The following is a 24,291-nucleotide window of genomic DNA, read 5'->3' as shown; positions in this document are numbered from 1 at the left end:
TCCGGCTTTAAAAAAATTAGTTCGTTTGGGTCTTAGAAAAAATTTCACCCTGTATAAGCTTTTTGAAAACTCTAATATGAATTTTACAAATTAGACAAATAGGCAATTAAAATAACATATTTATTTTTTTCCGCACACGATTGCTTAATTTTTGATAAAAAAATCAAATTTGATTATGAATTAAAAGTTTGGTAAAGTGAACCATAGATTTAACAAAATTAACTTTTATTACCAAAATTAATTTTTTTTGAACAAATATTTAATTTATGTTACCACCAATCAACTGATTTATTCAAACAAGAAAAAAATCAGGACCGGATTTAAAAAATAAGTTCGTTTTGGTCTTGGAAAAAATTTCACCCTGTATACGCTTTTTGAAAACTCTAATATGATTTTTACAAATTAGACAAATAGGCAATTAAAATGGCATATTTATTTTTTCCCCACACGATTACTTAATTTTTTATAAAAAAAAATCAAATTTGACTATGAATAATTAAAAGTTTGGTAAAGTGAACCATAGATTAAAACTTTTATTACAAAAATGAATTTTTTTTGAACAAATATTTAATTTATGTTATCACCCAATCAACTGATTTATTCAAACTAGAAAAAAATCAGGCCCGGATTTAAAAAATTAGTTTGTTTGGGTCTTAGAAAAAATTTCACCTTGTATACGTTTTTTGAAAACTCTAATATGAATTTTACAAATAAGACAAATAGGCAATTAAAATGGCATATTTATTTTTCCCCACACGATTACTTATTTTTTTATTAAAAAATCAAATTTGACTATGCATAAAAAGTTTGGCAAAGTTTTTGCATAGATTTAAAAAAATTAACTTTTTTACAAAAATGAATTTACAAAAACAACGTTTTTCTTAAAATTAAAAGTTTTACCAATTTTGTTTCTATAACACGTCTAGATCTAAAACTTCCCATAACACTTCTTTTGGACTCTATAGTTTAATATAGATGTGATCAAATTGATAAATTTTAAATTTTTCCACCTAATTTTTTTAAAGTCTACAACAATTTTCATAGTCTTCACAGTGGTAAGAGGTATGTGCTGTAAAAATTTCAGAAAAAAAAATATTAAAATGGAACAGAGTTGTAGCGAGTTAAACCGTGAGTTCATTTTTTTTTCATTTTTAGGTTAAAATTCCGATTTTGACAAATTTGATTTGTTAATAAAAAATTAAGTAATCGTGTGGGGAAAAAAATAAATATGCCATTTTAATTGCCTATTTGTCTTATTTGTAAAATTCATATTAGAGTTTTCAAAAAGCGTATACAGGGTGAAATTTTTTCTAAGACCAAAACGAACTAATTTTTTAAATCCGGACCTGATTTTTCTCTAGTTTGAATAAATCAGTTGATTGGATGGTAACATAAATTACTTACTTGTGCAAAAAAAATTAATTTTTGTAATAAAAGTTATTTTTTTAAAATCTATGGTTCACTTTACCAAACTTTTAATTCATAGTGAATTTTGTTTTTTTTTGTAAAAAATTAAGTAATCGTGTGCGGAAAAAATAAATATGCCATTTTAATTGCCTATTTGTCTAATTTGTAAAATTCATATTAGAGTTTTCAAAAAGCGTATACAGGGTGAAATTTTTCTAAGACCCAAACGAACTAATTTTTTTAAAGCCGGACGATTTTTTTCTAGTTCGAATAAATTATTTGATTAGGTGGTAATAGTGTAACGATTGGCCAAAATAAGAGACACATCGATCTGGCCGTTCAAAAATTATGACGAATACAAATTTCTGTTAAAATGCGAAACTCGCCCTGTATATTATTAAACAATGGGACCAGACACTTTTTAATGGTCATTTGTTATTCCCCATAGGAGCCTCTATACGAGGTAGGAGTATGTACAGTTCCTCATGACTCACCCTGTATACTAGGAAATCAAAACACGGAAATTCCGTGACGCTTTGGGTACACGAGAAGCCCTATTTACCATTCAGGTCTTACTTCAAAGACACACAGACGTTAACAATCTATGAATTATACATGTTTTATATACTACCAAAAGGCATCAATAAAACAAAGAATGACAAAATATTATCCTTTAAAGAAACTTCCTTTAAACTTCCTCTTTTAGACCCACTTAAAATCCCTAATAATTTTAAATGCTCTGACGCTTCACATACTCAGTACATAGGTTCTCAGACAACTAAGCTGACACCACTTGCATCTTCATTCAAAGTATCAACTCATCTGGTAACAAGAGTGTTAAGCTTATTTTGACTAAAAGTAAGGTTGCCCACTGAAAAAATACAATTCCTACGTTGGAACTAAGTGGAGCACTTCCATTGTCTATGTTAGTATGCAAGATTGTTCATTCAATCCCTGTCACTTCAAATTGATGATATATTCTTCTGACCAGACTCGACCATTTGGTCATCAGGCCTGAGCCTAATCTTCTTAAGACACTTATTGGGTAATATGTATGTATGTATGTATGTAACCCATTATCCCTCCTATGGGCATAGGGCAGTAGAAATTGTTTTCCATTTCTGCCTGTTTTCCGTGATGTAACTCATCTGTCTAAAGGTCATATTGGCTTCTGCTTGGGTACTTCTAGTCAAAGTTTCCTTTGGCCATCCTTGTTTTCTTCTTCCTTGTGGGTTCCAATGTAAAGCTTTCTTCTTAATTTCGTTTTCGCTTTTTCTTAAAGTATGACCCAGCCATCCAAAATTCCGTTTGCGTATTTGTTTTCCAATTTCCTCTTCTTCTGCTTATGCCTACAGCTCAAGGTTGCTTATAATAACTTCAAGCCACCATATCTTATACTGTTCTCCATGCTATTAGATGAAGTAATGAAGAAAGTCATAAATAACAAGAAGAGAGGAATACAATGGGGAGTAATGAAAAACCTTGAAGACCTAGATCTTGTAGATTGTAGATAATATATACTTACTGTCGCAGAACATACAACATATTATGCAGGAAATTATAGAAGCGTTAGAAATAGAAGCGAGCAAAGTCGGATTAAAAATAAATAAAGGAAAGACCAAATCAATGAGCTTGAATACGACACAAAATATACAACTAAGAGTAAGAGAAGGAATTATAGAAGAAATAGATGAGTTTAACTATCTATGAAGTACTATGTCAAAAAAGAATAGAGTACTCAGAGACGTCGACACATCTACGTTTCACAAACATCAAATAAGACTTATTTTATTTATTTACCAAATAAATATTTACTCTTCGAATAAAGTGATAAATTAATCTCGCTTTAAATATCTATAACAAAGAAACTTCATCACTTTAACTTTAAATTATCAAAATTGTATTGAAACACAATAAAAGTATAAACTACCAATAAATTTTATTCAATGAATAACTATTCACTGATTTATTTGTTGTTGGTGAAACCGGCCCATAAAAACAACCAAGCAATTAGAGATCTGGAGTTATTTCTTCTAAGATCTAATATCAACTGCTTTTCTTAGCGACTGTTACTTTGTAATATGAGGAATAGTAGAAACAGAATTCGGTCAGAATGCGCAAAAAGTGCCGGTAGCAATGTTCGGCATAAATGTTTAAGAAATTCGAGTAGCCGCTTTTAAGATAAACAATTGTCAGTATTTTAACGTCTCATTAATCATTGCAAATTAGTCATTTTAGAACTTACAATATTTAGAACTTACACTTGCATATTAGTACAGTTACAATTATTAATAGACAATAAATATTAAGCAAGAGAAATTAAATTTTTTTTCTGCTTTTAAAGACAAAAAAGCAAGTTCACTAGCGGAACCGAATTCAAAATTATTCTGCACATCATATTTGAAACATTATTTGGTTAAAACATCTCAATTTTTATTGGTAAAAAACTATGTTAATTTGTCTGGACTAAATGACGGCCCTGTTGATATCCGAGAAGACTTGGTCTTCACACAATGTTGCCAGACTGATTTATTTTATTTTCTGTTTAAATTTTTTAGCCAAATTCCCAGTCTACTATAACATAATTTTTTTTTAATTCGCCAATGCATCAAAAGACATCAAATCATAACTTCTTGAATCTCATTTTGATTCTGATTGATTAATTAATACTGTCTGTTGTTTATTCCTAACAGAGATTTGTTTAGTTAATGCAGTTTTATTTTATTTGTCACATAAGTTGTCACTCTACACTGTCACATTTTATATGTAAATATTAGGGTTCATACATTGTTTAACTTATAAAATGAAATCAGTTATGGGATTAATTGCAGATAAATATTTATTTTTTGCCAAAACAAGTTTGTGAATCCATAAATTTATTTAAAAAAACAACTCTGTACTTGGGTGTTTTAACACATTTACTGCCACTTATATTTAAACACTTTAGTATGGAGCCAGTACGAAAATAACCCTATTTAATTCCACTGGTTATGAACGCCAAAAGGTGGCAGCAGCACCTGACTCAAGTAGCACAAAACGCTTTTTGGGGTCAGTGGCAGCGAATGTTTTAAGTACATAGGTCACTAGCACACAAGAATGTTAAAAATTAACATGACCTAATTTGTTGTTCACAATAATTGTCTACTTTCATAACAACACACAAATTAAAAAAAAAAAGATAATCAGCATGTTGCTTGAGTCCTGAGTGTATTCTCTCTTTTAAGTATGTTAAAAATTTCTGAAGCGTAAGAAAATCCTGCAAACTTAATTAATAGTAGGGGAGCGAAGTATGCTAAATGTGCAGTCACTCAAGCGCTTTGGGGGCCTATTGGGTTGTGAAGAGTAGGTCCTAAAACCATAAAAGTTAAGTAAAGTTTTCCATATTAGTGGGGACTTTCCATTTTTAATTTAAGTTTCCATTTCCAACAATCGTTTTTTCTGATTATAGCGCCATCTATCCATAATTTAAAAAAATGTTTCGAATAAAAGTTGCTTATTTTTACGTAAATAATCCAAATCTGGAATAAAAATTTGGGTCTCCTATTTAAGATTTTAAAGTAAACCCCCACCCCACCTCCGTGGGGGGTCGTGTTTGGTACCATTCGATAGATTTTTCAAAAATATTGATTAAGTGTATTTTGATCTAATGTTTATTTTGCGAAGTATCGCGGGATTTGTATTTAAAATTTTAAATTTACCCCCCATCCCTCTCCATGGTGGTCATGTTTGGTATCGTTCGAAAGATTTTTGAAAAATATTGAACATGTATTTTTTAGTGTTTCGATCTAACGTTCATTTCGCGAATTATTCACTTTTTTTTGTGAAACTTTTTAACTCACCCATTTCCTTACGCCCCGCTCAAATCGTCACATTTTTTAAATATACGCTGTTTTGCATGTCCTTAACTTACCTTATCTTAATCTGACAATTTCGAGTATTTTTAAGGATAGACTTTTTTTTCAGGCCACCCTTAACGAACTCCCCTGAGTTAAGAGCTAATATATGGTAGAGGTACATCTGCAGGGCACCAGGTTTCTCCCCATATGATAATCTGACGCGCTCGAGTAACTGCAAAAATCCCTGCTTGGGCTCCCCTACCATAACATAAGAAACTACCTATACTGCATGTCAGGTGAATGGCTGTAGCACAACGGCATGATCGCTGGCCTCAATCGCCAGAGTATGTGGGTTCGAACCCTGCCAATGACAATCAATTTTTCATTTCTAAAAATTATACGAGCCGTTTCACCGCACTGGGCTAGTGTATAGATCGACACTAGTTACTTGAAACAGGGTTAAAGATGTAAATGATGGCGGAACCTATCCGAAAGGATCTCCCCAGCAAAAATGCCATACGATATTATTATTATTATTACCGCATGTCAGAAATCAGATTCAGTGTACAGAGGATAGGGCCAATACAAACTAAATGAAAATTTTCTTGACAATGTTGTAGCTCTCAACAGCAGCAGCTGTGAAAGGTGGTATGCTTTTTCTCATGAGGATCTTTCAGTGCGTCACAGTTTTTCGATTTCTTTCTAACGCATTAAATTGTATGTGACAGTGATTACATTTCGTTGGTGACATTTATAACATTTATTCTAGTTGTCAATAGATGGTGCTATAATCGAAAAAAAAAATATTTACTAATTATATAATATATCTACGAGTATAATCTGTACAATTTATAAGACTATACAAATCAAAGAAAATACCATTTTATAAATGCAATAAACACAATTGATTTGCTTTTATGCCAAATTGCAAATAAAATGTGACAACTGTCAGATTTAACTAAAATGCCATATTAGAATAAATGTCATAAATGTGTATTATCACGGACTTACCTTTTTTTCTATCATTTGTGACGCACTGAAAAATGCTCATGAAAAGAAGCATATTATGCAGGTATGGTTAAAGCGAAGATTGGTGGGATATGCACATTTTATCAATGAAATTCGATATTTTTAAGACATTCCAGAAGCCGCTACAGATAAAATGTTTTAACAACCCATTAATCATTCAGAATTAGTTGACGGATCCTAAGACTTATGCTCTGAACGTACAAAAAAAAAACACATTACAAATTTGTATAATCAATGGCAGACATGTGAAGGCACCATAGAGCTCACATGTATGCCATCCGCACGGAGCGTGTTAAAATAAGTCCATTATAGTTTTGTATTATTCTGAGATGATTGATATTTTAAACATTAATTGTTGTTAAGGTGTAGTTTTGTTAAAACTTTTGTAAATGGATGGAGTTAATAAATAAATATATAAAATGTATGTCTAAGAGTGTTTACAAGAGTGTTTACTTAGATGCCTGTTATGTTTTTAGGTTTACTGTTCTATGTTTACTTGCAAATTCAAAAGTTTACTATTTCTGTCTAGATTTATGAAACCTAACTTTTTCTTTATTGTATTTTACTGCTATTGCGGTTATCCTGTTAATAAATAAATAAATAAATAAATAAATAAATAAATAAATAAATAAATAAAGAACAAAGTGAACAAAGTTTTTACAAAATGAAGGAGGTCCTATACGTAAATAATGTAGAAGGTGTACACACATGTTTTCATGTTTATCTGTTGATAACAGTAATAATAGAAATGACAAACCTGTGAAGGTTGTGACCTCATATAAATTATGCGATTTAGAAGTCTCATATGATTTGTATAAGTATATTATTGTGATTCTTTAGAAACTGTTTGGAAAGGCTGGATAAACAAAAAAATTTTCTGATAAGTACATTGTACATTATCTCTAGGGCAGAACAACTTTTAGGTTTATTATGGATATTCTATAGAATGTTTGTTGTACATAAGCTATAAATTATTACTGTATTGCTATATGACACTATGAAATGCGAAGTGACTAAGCCCAAAATGCAACAAATGAGAAAAACAGTTTTTAAACTTGAATTACACTGTTAATGGTAGAGGTTACATTGTAATTTTTTGCAAAAGAATATAGAATTCTGGTTTATTATGCTAAATGGGAAATAAGCCACAATTTAACTTAAAAAATGATTTTATTGACGTTTCGATGTCCACATCGGATGTTGTTATCAAAATACAAAATATTACTAAATTAAACAAAAACGTTGTTACTTAGTAAAAAAATTTTTCTAATAATTTAATTTAATCCAACTCATTCATATGGGCAATTCAGACATATTATACATTTTTAAAGTAGAAGACTTTAAAATGTTATTGCCAATATTTATTAGTTGCGTTCCTAGGGCGACTTTATTGAAAGATAGTTCATTCAATTACATGAAATCAACTTTATTTAATTGGATGGCTTTGGTAAAGACCAATTAGCCAGGAAATCAACTTTAACTCAAGAATATCTGTCACAAAAAAATCATAGCATGTGATTTGTCTTTAAAGACAACCACATGCAATTGTGACAGTAAAATTCTTGCTTTAGTGACCCCATAGTAAATCACAAGGAAAACCAGGAAAATACCTCATGATACTATCCTAAGATTGTAAGTATTTGGTCGTACATTCGTTAGAATTCTGATATATTTTTCAGGAGTTATTCAGTTATATTTATGGAAAATCTTACAATTTTTTACATAAAGGGGTAACTCTGTGGTGCTAAGGCAAAGCCCGATATGTTAAAAAACTTGATTTTGTAGCAGATGAGTTTAAAAGTTTGCCGTGTTGTTGTGATAGTGGACATTTCGGAAACTAATTTTATCATCTACTGGTTACATGGATGAGTTTAGCCATGTTGGGTTTTGCCATCATATTCTTCATTGCTCAATGCAGATATTGGCATTAAAAACGAAAAATCGATAATTTTTGACATATCGGGTTTTGCCTTAGTACCACAGAAATAATAAATTTGTTTTGGTAAATTGGTGGGCTAGGCCACTTTGCATCTCAAAGCATCATATTATATCTATAGGTGAGTCAGTTGGGTTGATCAAAAAAATTTGCAATTGATAAACAATAACACCTCTATTTACTTTAGATATATTTATGCACACAAATGAAATTTGGCTGTCAGATTATGAAGATTAGTTTTAATTGATAATATTCTAAAAATTGAGAAAAATGTTGCTATAGCTTGATCAAAATTATTGACTAAATGGATAAATTGAAATAGGAATTAATTAATAATGTATGTATATGCATAAAGCTGAATATTCTATTAGTATACAGTTTTGTTTTTAATTATAACTGATATTGATTGTCGTGAAACTAGTATAATTGGTTCATGACATCATTATATCTAAAAAGTGATAATATAGGTATAAAAAGTTATAGCAGATAACATTATACATTTTTTTATACATTATTAGGTAAGTTTATTTTGGCAAATGACAAGTTTGCAATGCTGAATTTTAATAGAAAGCTTACATATCCATCGTTTCCGATTTGTGGAACGTAGCCAAAAATACTTTCTGAAGCCATCTGATGACAAAAATAGCACTTCGGTCACATTAAATGTTAAAAAAATCACAGCCACGAAACAAAATTTTAATCACAGAGGAATAATTAAAAAAGAAAATATTTCAACTTTTAATGTTTGAGTTTGACATTACGTTTATTGACATACTGTCATGCGTCAAAATTGTCAACATTTAAATTTCTAGGGAAGTGATCCGTATAAAAAGAACATGTTCCGTAATGTATATGAATCGCTTAATTCAAATTTTTATAAATTTTTGTAATAATTCCTTGATCTGTAAAAGTAAAAGCTCATTATTTCCGATAACAAATTTTAAAAATTATTATTGAATATATCAAATTCGATTAAAAGGGTTAATAAATATGATTTTTATTTGTTTCTACGATAAATAATATCTACCCGATTAGTTGGCAAATACACTCCTAGTCAAAAAAATCCGGAAATAAAAATGGGTCATTTTTGATGTCTCGAATTTCCTAAACCTTCTTCTTCTCATACTTGTTGTAGATCTGTCAATATGTTAATTCCTACGTAAGTATTTCTTGAAAGGTAGACTGCCAGCTATCTCTCCATGTTTTTGGTGGTCCCCTGGTGCCCTCATGGACGCTTGCCAGCTGGTTTTCCTTCTAGCGAAATTCTTGGTTCTGTGCTCCTTCATTCTTTTTACATGACTGAACCATTCTCTTCGTCTTTGCCTACCCCATCTTACTACATCTTGCACGCCACATTGTTCCCTGTTGATGTTGTTTCGTATATTCTATCCCTTCTTGTCTTCCTTGCTATTGCTCTTAGTGTCTTCATTTCGGCTGTTCGTAGCATGCTTTTGTTTTTAATATGTCTTCTCTTGATTTAATGCCATAGGTCATAACAGATTTGATGGAAGTTTTATAAATTCTAATTTTCTGTTCATTCTCATATATGGGTTATTCCAGACCACATCTCTCAGACATCCGGACATGACTGCGGCCTTGTTTATTTGTCCTCTTAGGTCTCTGACTGGGTCGTGATAACTTGATAAGTCTACACCTAGATATTTGAACTGGGTTAGCTGTTCTATGGGTTTCCCCTCTACCACGAGCTTGCATCTAATTGGATCTTTCGCAATGGTAATGCATTTTATTTTCTGCGTGGATATGTTCATGTTGAGTCGTCGACATGCTTGGTAGAATCGATAAAGTTGTCTTTGTAGGTCATCCTCATCTTCTGCAATCAGGGCTGCATCATCCGCATAGCACACTACACTGATTCTACTGTGACCGAGTCTGTATCCTAGTTGTAGCGATTCCACATCTTCTATTATTTCATCCATTAACATATTTAATAGAAATGGACTGAGGCTGTCTCCCTGCCTGATTCCCCCTGGTGTTGATATGTTGGTAGTGTCGTTTGTTTTAATTTTTGTCGTATTGTTATTGTTCATTTGTTTTATAACTTCAACAATGTTTGGCGGTATCCTTTTTTGTATCATTTTCTGTAATATATATCGCTAAGTTTGGCTCTGTCAAATGCTTTCGTTAGGTCTACGAAGCAAATGCATGCGGGTTTGTTATATTCTATCGACTTCTCTTTCAGTTGTTTTATGACAAATATTGCGTCCGTCGTTGACCTATCTTTTCTGCATCAATGCTGTTCTTCTCTGTTCTTTATCTGTGATTCTAATTTATCCTTGAGTATGCCTGCGAATAACTTCATTGTCGTATTTAAGAGAATTATTCCTCTGTAGTTGTCCGGACATGACCTTTGTCCTTTCTTAAAAATCGGTATTGTGATACTGGTGTGCCAATCTTGTGGTATCTCTGCTCTGTCTAAGATTTTGTTAGACAACGTTGTGAGACAATTAATGAGTCTCTGACCGCCGTATTTCAGCAGTTCGTTCGGTATTCCATCAGTACCTGGTGATCGTCTATTTTTTAGGATCTTCATTCTCGCTTCTACTTCAGTTTCTTTAGTGATATACCTGTCTTCTGTTGTGTAATCGTGTTCGTCATTGGCTTCTTAACCTTTGTAGAGTTCTCTGAAATATTTTTCCAACGTCTCGGTCGGTATCCCCTTTGTCTGTAAAAATTCATTTATTGGTTTTTTCTGTTTTTAGTATTTTCCAAACTTTCCTCTGTGCGCCATAGATGTAATGATCCAAGTGATCAAGATCAAGACTTGTGAACTTGATCCAATGCTCTCTTTTATTGCTTTTATTCGCGAATTTATTCTGTTTCTGGTTTCTATATAGATGACACATTGTTTCTGCGTTCCGGTGCTTTTGTAACACAGATACCATTTTCTCTTTTGTTCTGCGAGTTACCTATCTTCTTGACAAAACCATGGTTTGTTGTTTCTTATTGCGCTGGTGTTTGTTTTTCTTTTGCCAATAGACTCTTCCGCAGCTTGCTGGATGGATCTTCCTAAACCTGTTGTCCTATTTAGGGGATCTTTTTTATTATTATAGCTTTATTATTTAACAATATTGCTGTAATAATATTGTTGCTAGGCAGGTAAATTGTCATTGTATACCGGGTGTACCAATCAATCTGTGTTTTTTTCTCAAAGTTCGCCACACCCTGTGGAATGTTCTAGCATTCATAAAATACTGAAATTAAAACCCAACTATAGTCCCAGGTTTTCTTATAATTCTGTTTTTTATCCATTCGCTTATGTTGGATAATAAAAAAGTTAGCTACTTTAACAACTAGCCATGTTTTTCACCAATACAGGGTGTTTTTAAATAAGTATGACAAACTTTAAGGGGTAAAAGTAATGACAGTTTGCTTTATGAACGTAATGCTTCGTTTCCGAGATATGGGGTGTTTAAAAATTTTTCTTACAAACTGACGATTTATGTATTGCTCTAAAACCAGTTGAGATATGCAAATCACATTTTGTGGGTTTTAAGAGGTAGTTACTGCGCATTTTTGGCATACAACTAAGAATTTTAGCTTCACCACTGGTGCGCATACGAGAAATATGACGCATATGAAATATGTGCGCATACCGTACGGGTAATGGTCTGAATTTTTTATAGAAACAATTAGTACGCCACTGAGATAATTCAAATAAAAAATCATTTTTGAATTTCTCGTTCAATTTACAACAAAAAATCTTTCTTGCCTTTTTTCATATGAGGCGCCTTTTATGCAAAAAAATTAAATACAGTGCGCTGGAATAAGTGTTACTCCCCCCCCCCCCCCATATTAACTTAATTGTTTTTACCACATAAGCCAAACGCTTGGACAGGTCGATTTTTAAAATAATCATAGTTTATTATAGCATCAATGTTTCGAACTTTACGCGATCCCTCTTCAGGTGACAGTCATAACTTTGATCTTTTTGAATGGGAAAGTACATATCATGTGATACCTCAATTAAAAGCTTTTGAATTACTGATTACAAAAATATATAATACTTGCGCAAAATTTCGGTCCAATGCTTTTTAAATGCATTATTTTTTTTAATTCTGAAAAAAAGAAAAATTTAAACGAAGGATGAAAGATTACATTATTACCGAAGGCTGAAAGTCCGTAAAAACTTCTATGATGTTTATTTTAATAAGTTACAGGGGTGAGAACGAAGAGAAAATTTAGTATGATTTTTAATTTCAAATATATCATTCAAAAGAAATTTTTTGTTTATTCTAAGGAACTTTAGGCCCTCGGTAATAACTTAATCTTTCATTCTGCGTTTAAATTTTTCAAAAATACTCATTCGTTTTCTCAGTATTCGAAAAAAATAAATGCGCTTAAAAAACATTTGACCGAAATTTTGCCCAAGTATTAGACATTTTTGTAATCAGTATTTCAAAAGCTTTTAAATAAGGTATCACATGATGTACTTTCCCATTCAAAAAGATCAGTTATGACTGTCACCTGAAGAGGGATCACGTAAAGTTCGAAACATTGATGCTATAATAAACTATGATTATTTTAAAAATCGACCTGTCCAAGCGTTTGGGTTATGTGCTAAAAACAAATGAGTTAATATGGGGGTAACACTTATTCCAGCGCACTGTATATTAACGTTTACTAAGTATTTGAAATAAGTTTATATGCATATGGAAACTACTTCGAATACTTTGTAAGCGTTAAGATGTTTTATTGTTTTGCATAAAACGGCACCTCATATGAAAAAAGGCAGGAAAGATTTTTTGTTGTAAATTGAACGAGTAGTTTACAAATGATTTTCAATTTGAATATCTCAGTGGTGTACTAATTTTTTCTTTAAAAAAATCAGACCATTACCCTACGGGTCACATTACTCGTATACGCGCCAATGGTGAATATAAAATTGGTAATTGTGTGTCAAAAATGCGCAATAATTTCCTCTTAAAACCCACCAAATTTCATTTGCATATCTCAACCGGTTTTAGAGCAATACACAAATCGTCAGTTTGTAAAAAAAATTTCAACACCCCGTATCTCGGAAACGAAGCATTTGCGAACATACGTTTATAAAGCAAACTGTCATTATTCTTTCATGCAGAACTGCCCCTTAATGTTTGTCATACTTATTTAAAAACACCTTGTATTGATGAAAAACATGGCTAGTTGTTCAAGTACCTAACTTTTTTACTATCCAACATAAGCGAATGAATCGAAAACCATAATGTTAAGAAAAGCTGAGGCTATAATATTTGGGTTTTAATTTCAGTATGTTATAAATGCTAGAATATTCCACAGGGTGATGCGAATCTTGAGAAAAAACACAGTTTGATTCGTACACGCGGTATACAATGAAAATTTACCTGTCTAGCAACAATACTATTACAGCAATATTGTTAAAGAACAAGGCCACAGTATATAGCTTTGTACAAGAAAGTGAAGGGTTAAACCGCGACAAGGCTATAATATATTAAAAAAATCACTTAAATCGGACAACACGTTTTAGGTAATTCAAGACATTAAAAATGACACATTTTTAAGGTGTCCGGATTTTTTTGAGCAGGAGTGTAGTTTAATCGTTTTCAGCGCTGGTTTCCAGACTTTTGTCTAACGTTCATTTATATCTTCACTTACTATTCAACATTACGATTTACCTACACATTATCAGTAGATTTCCATACTTATAGTTACCGTGGGGATAGCTTTTTTAGAAAATAATTATTTCACATATTATCAGTAGTAATTGCACAAGAGCTCTAAAATTATTGAATTTTTTCCGAGTGATACTTTGACAGTTTTAACTTCACGAGCCGAAGGCGAGTGAAATTATGTCAAAGTGTCACGAGGGCAAAAATTCTATATTAATTTTAGAGATCGAGTGCAATTTGTTGCGATTATTTTCATGAATAAAACTGTTCAGAACCAAAATTTTATTGTAATTTATTTATGTAAGTACAAATTAGTACTGTTAAACACACAGTTGATATAAAATATTTTACGGTTGAAAGTCATCACTTTTATAACTTTTAAAACGTTAATTGTCATTAATGTCACTGAATGTATTTTTTCGTAGCAACGAAGGGCATCTGACGTAATATACTTGACGACGGGATATTATCAAAAATTATCACCTTAATTTGCATTTCTGTAGCTTTCTATTGGTCAGAATCTCATATGAATGAAATAATCAAAGTCATTCATTTGTCTATCTACTTAGAATTTTAAAATAATTCTTTATAAGCTGTGTTTATAGATTTGAAACAACCATGTGATAGGATTAGAAGGAATAAAATACGTATATGAATATTAAGCACTGAACTCCTTTCTTGGGCATACCAGCGAAACTGTTTATAGTAAGAGACTCATCTGATAGCACACGAAATCATGTAGTATGGAGAGGATTCTCATTGGACGAATTTAAAGTGAACAGAGGTCTTAGAAAAGGGATCCGTTATCCACGGTGCTTTTTAATTTGGTATTGGAAACAAGTGGGAAGTAGAAATAGGGGTAGGCCAAAACTCAGATGGAAGGGTGGTGTGGATGAGGATGGGAGAAAAATAGGCGCAGCAAACTGCCAACGGTTGGCAATGGATAGGACTGACTGGCCTAATAGACTTAGGAAGGTCGAGGCTCTTTCATAGGGCTGTAGCACCATTGATGATGATGATGATGATGATGATTGGAATCAATAATCTAAAATAGCCGAGTTAAAATGAACGGAACCATCTTCAACAAAGAACATCAATGTCTGGCCTTCGCTGATGATCTTACTATTCTAACGGAAACAAAAAAGAAGAAGAGACGTTATAAAAAGGTTAAAAAAGGAGGCAAAATATGTTGACCTATATAGAAATAAACCGGGAAAGGTCAAAGTATATGATACTCTGAAATAGAGAGTAAAAGGAAGAGGGAAAGTTTACTTTCATATCTAATGAATCGAGTGACTATAATTTCGAGAGAGTGGTCCATTTAACGTATCTGCGGGTCTCTTATAGAAGAGAAAGGTCAGGAAAAATGGTAATTTAATGCCACATTGGCAAAGGGAAATAGAAAGATGGGAGACCTCAGAACACTGATGAAATTCAAATACGTATCGAGAAAAATAAAGTTAGGGATATATAAAATGGTAATAAGGCCCACAGGAATTGGATGCAAAAGGCACAAGATCGAATTAGGTGGAAGATTTAAAAAACTTTTAAGTAAATCCTTTATAAAAGGTATATTCATCAAAATTCCCTAAAAAGGGCTACAGCACAAAAGCAGAACTAGTTTTCGATCTGATTACATATCATCATCAGTTCTGACAAGATGCTTGTCAGCTTGACACCTTTCAAGATTTCCGTTACTATAATTAGTTGCCAACGACCGTTCAAAATGTGAAGAACGAATTCAACTCAAATGAGGGTCAAATGGTACTCGGGCCTAACCATGTGATGTTTAATACACCCATATTTATTATAATAATGAAAGTCAATGTTTCCATGACTGTTTAAGTTTAAAGGGTTTTTACCCAAATATTTTCAATTTTGGTGGCTTAGCATGTCAGCATCTTGTCAGCACTGATGATGATCTGTACTCAGATCTAAAACTAGTTTTTCTTTTGTGATGTAGCCCTTTAGGGAATTTTAATAAATATAACTTTTATAAAGGATTTTGGTTAAAAGTTTTTTGTGATCTATCGTATACAACCAGCTACAGGAAAACCTTTTTCCTTGTGGATTAATAGATTAGATGGAAAATTATGAGGTAGATCTATGTCCAGCAGTGGACAAGCGAAGATTGAATGATGAATAAGGCCCACAGTGATGTATGGTAGCGAAGTATGGACAATAAAAAAGAGAATATAACAGGAAGATAATATAGCGAAAAAATAATACAAGAAATATAGAGGAAATATTTCAGAAAAAAGAAATACATATTGTCGTTTGATCAAGAAGTCAAAAAACTGAAAAGGATATCAGAACTGCAATTCATACATAAAAAATGAAGATCGAACATTGACGAGTGAAAAAGAATCAGTGATGGGTATATGGAAGAGACATTTTGGTGAATTACTAAATTGACAAAATACATGCCATGTACGATGGAAAAATACACTACGCGTCAGAGAAAACGGGCAGCCCACAAAATTGGTCCTTTTTATGTATCGAATTTCCTAGACCTGTTGTCCGATTTAAGTGATTTTTTGATAGGTTATAGCCTTATTCTTTAACAATATCGCTGTAATAATATTGTTGCTAAACAGGTAATTTTTCACTGTATACCGGGTGGACCAATCAAACTATGTTTTTTCTCAAAGTTCGCAACACCCTGTGGAATATACTAAATATATAAAATACTAAATAAGTTTATAAAATACTAAAATTAAAACCCAACTATAGCCTCAGGTTTTCTTCACATTCTGTTTTTTGATTCATTCGCTTGTGTTCGATAATAAAAAAGTTAGGTACTTTAACGACTAACCATGTTCTTCATCAGTACAGTGTATTTCTAAATCAATGCGACAAACTTTAAGGAGTAATTCTGCATGAAAAAATAATGACCGTTTGCTTTATAATCATATCTCCGCAAATGCTTCGTTTCTGAGATAGGTACATAATGATGAATTTTTTCTTACAAACTGATGATTTATTTATTGCTCTAAAACCGGTTGAGATATGCAAATGAAATTTGGTAGCAGGCCTAGATCTCGCGTACCAAAAAAGTTTATTAATAGATCGCTGAAAATTTCGCAATATCTTAACGGTGTCTAGTCGGACAAACTTTGGTGTGTGGGAACACAGGAACAGGGGAAGTTTTAATTGTGGAACGTGATTTTAATTATGGAACTTGTCATCCTGACAAGTTTATGATATTTTTTTATTTTTAAGTGTTTTCGATGGGAAATAAGCCACAATTTTACTAAAAAAATGAATTTATTAACGTTTCGACGCCCAAGTCGGGTGTCGTTGTCAAAATACAAAATAATACTAAATAAACAAAAATGTTGTTGCTTAGTAAAAAATTCTTCTAATAATTTATTTAATCTGACTCATTTACATCGGCAATTCAGGCATGTATTATACATTTTAAAGTAGAAGACTTTAAAATGATATTGCCAATATTGATGAGTTGCGTTCCTGGGACGACTTTACTAAAAGATAGTTCATTCGATTACATGAAATCAACCCCAACTCAAGAATATCCGCCACAAAAAATCATAGCATGTGATCTGTCTTTAAAAATACAACCAAATGCAACGATGGCAGTAAAATTCTCGCGCTAGAGATTCCATAGTAAATCACGAGGGAAAACCAGGAAAAAACCTCGTGATACTATCCCGACATCGTAAGTATTTGGGCTTACATTTAGTTGACTCTCAAAACTAATATCAAATTCTGACTTTAATGTATATATGCTATTTTAAATTATAAGTAATATTAATAATAGATAGATATTATATAAATAATACTAAAATATAAAATATGTACTAACTCGATATGTTAATGACTTACTAATCGTGGTATTTTCTTTCTATTGACTTCCTCTTTTAGTATGGGTAACTACATCCTACTGCATTCTACCGAGGAATTTGCGACACAATTGTTTTCATTTAGCATAATTAGAGCCGCTTCTTTGATTTTTCTCTTTTTACTATCTGTTTCTTTCTTTTTATGGTTAGCCATACTAAAAGAGGAAGTCAATAGAAAGAAAATACCATGATTAGTAAGTCATTAACATACCGAGTTAGTACATATTTTATATTTTAGTATTATTTATATAATATCTATGTATTATTAATATTATATTTTATATTTTAGTATTATTTATATAATATCTATGTATTATTAATATTATTTACAATTTAAAATAGCATATATACATTAAAGTCAGAATTTGATATTAGTTTTGAGAGTAAACTAAATGTAAGCTCAAATACTTACGATGTCGGGATAGTATCACGAGGTTTTTTCCTGGTTTTTCCTTGTGATTTACTATGGAATCTCTAGCGCGAGAATTTTAATGCCATCGTTACATTTGGTTGTCTTTTTAAAGACAGATCACATGCTATGATTTTTTGTGGCGGATATTCTTTAGTTGGGGTTGATTTCATGTAATCGAATGAACTATCTTTTAGTAAAGTCGTCCCAGGAACGCAACTCATCAATATTGGCAATGTTGTTCTGAAGCTATTTTCTTGTGGCATTTTTACAATTTTAACTATTTAGAATGGGAAATAAGCCACAGTATTATTAAAAAATGATTTTTTATTAACGTTTCGACGCCCAAATATTGGCAATATCATTTTAAAGTCTTCTACTTTAAAATGTATCATATGTATCTGAATTGCCGATATAAATGAGTCAAATTAAATAAATTATTAGAAGAATTTTTTTACTAAGCAACAACATTTTTGTTTATATTAATAGTATTTTGTATTTTGACAACGGCACCCGATTTGGGCGTCGAAACGTTAATAAAAAATCATTTTTTAATAATACTGTGGCTTATTTCCCATTCTAAATAGTTAAAATATTGGCAATATCATTTTAAAGTCTTCTACTTTAAAATGTATAATACATGCCTGAATTGCCGATATAAATGAGTCAGATTAAATAAATTATTAGAAGAATTTTTTACTAAGCAACAACATTTTTGTTTATTTAGTATTATTTTGTATTTTGTTCTTCTTCTTTAGTTTATTGGCCTCCACCTACTTGGGTATTTGGCCAGCTCATCGTCGCGGAATAAGGGAAAAATCCCTTATTCACTTACAATTTGGAGTTAGTACATTGTACAATTTGATTCTTCTTCTTCTTCTTCTTTAGTTGACTGATAAAACAAGATAAACAAGTTAACTGACAAAAAAAAAATTTCACGCTAGGGGTAACTGTCTATCAATAAACAATCTTCTTTTTCTTCTTTGATTTAGTAGAAATTTTGAGTTGGCAAGGGACAAATACAACAACTAAACTTTTTTTCAACGACATTAAACTTTTTTCTCTCAGGGGCAACTGCCGACTACTACACAATCTTATTCTTCTACTTCTTTTTTAGTTTACTGGCAATTTTAAGTTGGCATGGGACAAATACAACAAAGACACAATCGTTTTGCTTTTAGGGGCAACTGCCAACCATTACACAATCTTATTCTTCTACTTTTTTTGAGTTCACTGGCAATTTAGAGTTGGCATGGGTATTTTGTATTTTGACAAAGACACCCGACTTGGGCGTCGAAACGTTAATAAATTCATTTCTTTAGTAAAATTGTGGCTTATTTCCCATCGAAAATACTTAATTATAAAAATGCCACAAGGAAATAGCTTCAGAACAACATTTTTTTTATTTAATAGCAAATAAAATATTTATATTATAATATATGAAAACATTTTTGTCAGACAAATATGTTGGGCATTTTAATAAGTTCACGTTGAACATGTCAAATGACAGGAATGATGACAGGTGGTAAATAACATTCTGATTTTTGCATGAGAGTTTAATGAAAGGGTAACAAATCAATTGGAAGTTCTGTCTGACAAAATACATGGGACGTTTTCGTAGTCTGACGTTCGAAACCTGTAACCTGTTCCACAATTAAAACTTCCCCTGTTCCAGTGTTCCCGTACATGAAAGTTTGTCCGACTAGACACCTTTAAGCTATTAACAAATTTTCAGCTTGCTATTACTAAATCCAGGCCTATAGGTTTTAAGATATAGTTATTGATCATTTTTTTACATGCAGTTAAGAATTTTATATTATCCATTTGGGAAGATGAAAATATGCCCAAAAATTGGACCAACGCTTTATTATGCCCCATATACAAAAAAGTGGATAGAAATTTGTCATGTGAAAATTACAGAGATGTTGCTCTATTGGATACTTGTTACAAGATTAGCCAAGGCCAAGAGCTAAGAGAGAGACTCAAAAGATTTGCTGAAGATAAATTAGGTGAATATCAGGCAAGTTTTAGGGTCAATAGATCAGTTACGGATAAGATTTTTACACTAAAAAAATAAGTACATAGCTTTATTATGCCCCATATACAAAAAAGTGGATAGAAATTTGGCATGTGAAAATTACAGAGATGTTGCTCTATTGGATACTTGTTACAAGATTAGCCAAGAGCTAAGAGAGAGACTCAACAGATTTGCTGAAGATAAATTAGGTGAATATCAGGCAAGTTTTAGGGTCAATAGATCAGTTACGGATAAGATTTTTACACTAAAAAACTAGGTACATAGCTTAAGTATCCAATAGAGCAACATCTCTGTAATTTTCACATGCCAAATTTCTATCCACTTTTTTGTATATGGGGCATAATAGAACAAGTATCTAATAGAGCAACATCTCTGTAATTTTCACATGCCAAATTTCTATCGACTTTTTGAAGTTATACTTCTTTACGGGCGTAATGACGGTGAAATTTTATATGGGAAAACCTAGCGACCGGGCGCATGCGCATTATAACTTTGTTCTGATTGGATGTTCAAATGACATGACAAAAATTATCCAATATGGCAGCTGTGGCACAGCTGTGGGACTGTGGTTTGGTTATAATGTATGCTTGTTGCGTTTTAAAATTTGTTGGAAGAGAAACAAACAAACAAAAAGTTAGTTAATGGTTATACTGCCTTTTTAAATAGTTTTCGTATTATATTTTTGGACTTATTTACATAGAAGAGATGATTGTTGCATGCCAATGTGAAAGCTCATCAAACTGTGACTAGTATGAGTGCCGCAGATCTCGCTTATTCAGAGCTAAAGAATCTTTCACTGGTAAGTGTTTTATAAATAGTTGATCAAATTTTGTTATGATATTTGAACATAGCCACTTTGCACGACGCAAGTGATTGCGAAATTTATTAGTCGTTATACGGGCTCCGATACCTACCTTGAACCTACCAAAATACATAAGTAGTATGTAATACTTTTATTTAAATAATATTCACCTAATATATTGTTTTCTTACTCTATGTTTTGTTGTATTTTTTCAATTCTAAATCATTTCAATTCAAAATCCAAATAATTTGATTTACATAAGTTAAAAATGTCAAAAGATTAATCTGTTTAGTTAGACGATCTTCGCACATAATGACAACCTGTCTCTGTGGCGAAGTTTTAATGCGGGTGACTCAAAATACAACGCAAATACCAGCCGCTTGGTAAGTTGGTTCGAATCCCAATAGAAACTTTTATTTTTTTATTTTTTTTTATACATTTTATGATTGTAAGTATATTTATTATATAATTTTATTTTCAGAAAATACGTATTTAGTTAAAAATTTTTCCGACAATTAATGTTCAGAAATCATTTGTGGCATTTTTAATGTACTTGTGTGTGTTTTATTTTTTTATTATTTTAATTTTTGGCACTGTTTTAATAAAAATGTTTGAGAAGTAGTAAGTATAAATTAATTTAATATTTAAATAAAATATAAATAAAAAGTATATTAATTTCGTTTATAATCATATAATCATATAATAGAAGTATAACTTCTTACGTGCGTACAAAGTACACACACATTCTTTTTTGTATATGGGGCATAATAGTTACAAGATTAGCCAAGAGCTAAAAGAGAGACTCAAAAGATTTGCTGAAGATAAATTAGGTGAATATCAGGCAAGTTTTAGGGTCAATAGATCATTTACGGATAAGACTTTTACACTAAAAAATAGGTACATAGCTATATTATGCCCCATATACAAAAAAGTGGATAGAAATTTGGCATGTGGAAATTACAGAGATGTTGCTCTATTGGATACTTGTTACAAGATTAGCCAAGAGCTAAGAGAGGGACTCAAAATATTTGCTGAAGATAAATTACGTGAATATTAGGCAAGTTTTAGGGTCAATAGATCAGTTACGGATAAGATTTTTACACTAAAAAAAAATAGGTACAGACTACCTGCTATGAACATAAGGTATCGCTGCATGCGTTGTTTATAGATTTGAAGTAGGCAAGTATGTGAAGCACTGAACTCCTTGGGCATACCCGCAAAACTGGTTAGGCTAGTAAGAATGACTCTGAATAGCACATGAAATCATGTAGTATGGAGAGGATTCTCATAGGACAAATTTGAAGTGAACTGAACAGAGATCTTAAACAAGGAGATCCGTTATCTACGGTGCTTTTTAATTTGGTATGTATTGGAAACAATAATCAGAAATAGCCGAGTTAAAATGACCGGAGCCATCTTCAACAACGAACATCAATGTACAGCCTTCGCTGATGATGTTACTATTCTAACGAAAACAAAAAAATAATTAGGAAATGTTATAAAAAGGTTAGAAAAAGAGGCAAACTATTTTGACCTAGAAATAAACCAGGAAAAGTCAAAGTACATAATACTCGGATATATAAATTCATCAATTCTTCTTATAGTGAACTATCAAAATTTTTATTAAATATTATAAAACCATTTGCAAATAATAATGGCAAATTTATAAAAAGTACACAACATTTTTTAAACAAATTATAAAATATTGAATTTAATCCAAATAATATTTTAGTAAGTTTTGACATAAACAGTTTATTTACAAATGTGCCATTAAATAAAACTTTAAACATATAATCAAAACGAAATTAGAGAATGATAATACATTGACAACTAGGAAAAGACTAAATGTATCAGCTATAATGGAGTTATTGACATTATGTACTGATAATACCTATTTTCAACTAAATAATGAATTCTGTAAACAAAATTGTGGTCTAGCAATGGGCTCTTCTTTATCTCCATTATTGGCTAATATATTTATGGAGGATTCCGTAACTAATATCATTTCTAAACAAAATTTAAAACCCACAGTATGGTGGAGATATGTAGATGATGTGTTTTCAATATGGCCTCATAGATCAGAATTGTTGGATACATTCCTAAATATTATATATAAAGGTTCAAGAAGAGACAATAAAATTTACAATGGAAAAGGAATATAATAACACTCTGCCTTTCCTCGATGTTTTAGTCTCAAAGAAGGATACTGGATATGAGAGTCAAGTGTATAGAAAACCAACACACACCAACAGATATCTCAATTACAAATCAAATCACAACATCAACGTTAAAAGAAGAATCATTAAATCCTTATATGATAGAGCCAAAATTACTTGTTCTAACGAAAATTAATTGTTAGAAGAAAAACAATTGTTAACATCTGTTTTATTAAAAACTGATTATCCTTTATCGTTTATAAATAAGGAATTATCAAGATTGGATCGAATAGAACAGAACAACGTAGAACGGGATCCTATAACAGCCACAAGAAATAATACGAGGAAAATAGCAATACCATATAAGTATAAAAGGACTATCCGAGAAACTTAAAACAGTAGGAAATAAATTCAACATTTCAACAATATTCAAAACAACAAACACGTTGAGATCTATTCTATGTAAAACTAAACCTAACAATGAACAAGAAAGAACAAAGAATTATATTTATAATATACCTTGTGAATGCGAAAAATTACATTTAGGTGAAATATCAAGACCATTAAACATTAGAATAAGTGAACATCAGTCTTATATTAAAAATAGAGAATTTGATAGATCTCAAATATGTCAACACGCATGGGATATTGAACATAGAGTTCAGTGGAGAGATTCAAGTATAGTCCTGAAAGAAACAGACGGTAAAAAAAAAAATCAAAGAAGCGGCTCTAATTATGCTAAATGAAACCAATTGTGTCGCAAATTCCTCGGTAGAATGCAGTAGGATGTGGTTACCCATACTGAAAGAGGAAGTCAATAGAAAGAAAATACCACGTCAGTAACATATCGAGTTAGTGCATATTTTATATTTTAGTATTATGTATAATATAATATCTATGTATTATTAATATTATTTAAAATTTAAAATAGCAATAATATATATACAGCGTGTCTACTTAAGTTGGAAACATATGGGAAACTTTTTTGTTATTCATTTTACGAAAAAAAGTTATTCTTTATAAAAAGTTCTGCATGCTCTAAAACCCAAGATTCAATCATCAGATATCAAATTTTGTCAATATTATACCAGGTATGTCAAAAAATATGAACTTCGTTCAAGAGTAAAGTACCTTTATTTCTCTCAATATCGAAAATTATTATTATGAAAA

General features: G+C 31.3%; 1 protein-coding gene across 3 annotated transcripts in view; it reads right to left on the bottom strand.

The window, feature by feature from the left end:
• Positions 1-24,291, bottom strand: part of LOC114332529 (E3 ubiquitin-protein ligase Nedd-4) — a 209,835-nt gene that overhangs the window by 175,534 nt on the left and 10,010 nt on the right. Inside the window, exon 1 of one of the 3 annotated variants that reach the window (XM_028282341.2) lies at positions 8,785-8,975. The exons of the other annotated variants lie outside the window; for them this stretch is intronic. Coding sequence (XP_028138142.1) covers positions 8,785-8,838 — 54 coding nt within the window. The 5' untranslated portion in view covers positions 8,839-8,975. Of the gene's footprint in view, positions 1-8,784; positions 8,976-24,291 lie in introns of those variants that run through there. 3 annotated transcript variants of the gene reach the window in all.

The sequence above is a fragment of the Diabrotica virgifera genome, chromosome 2, assembly GCF_917563875.1.
Source record: "Diabrotica virgifera virgifera chromosome 2, PGI_DIABVI_V3a".
NCBI lineage: Eukaryota > Metazoa > Arthropoda > Insecta > Coleoptera > Chrysomelidae > Diabrotica > Diabrotica virgifera.
This window is presented reverse-complemented; position numbering and strand designations above follow the sequence as displayed.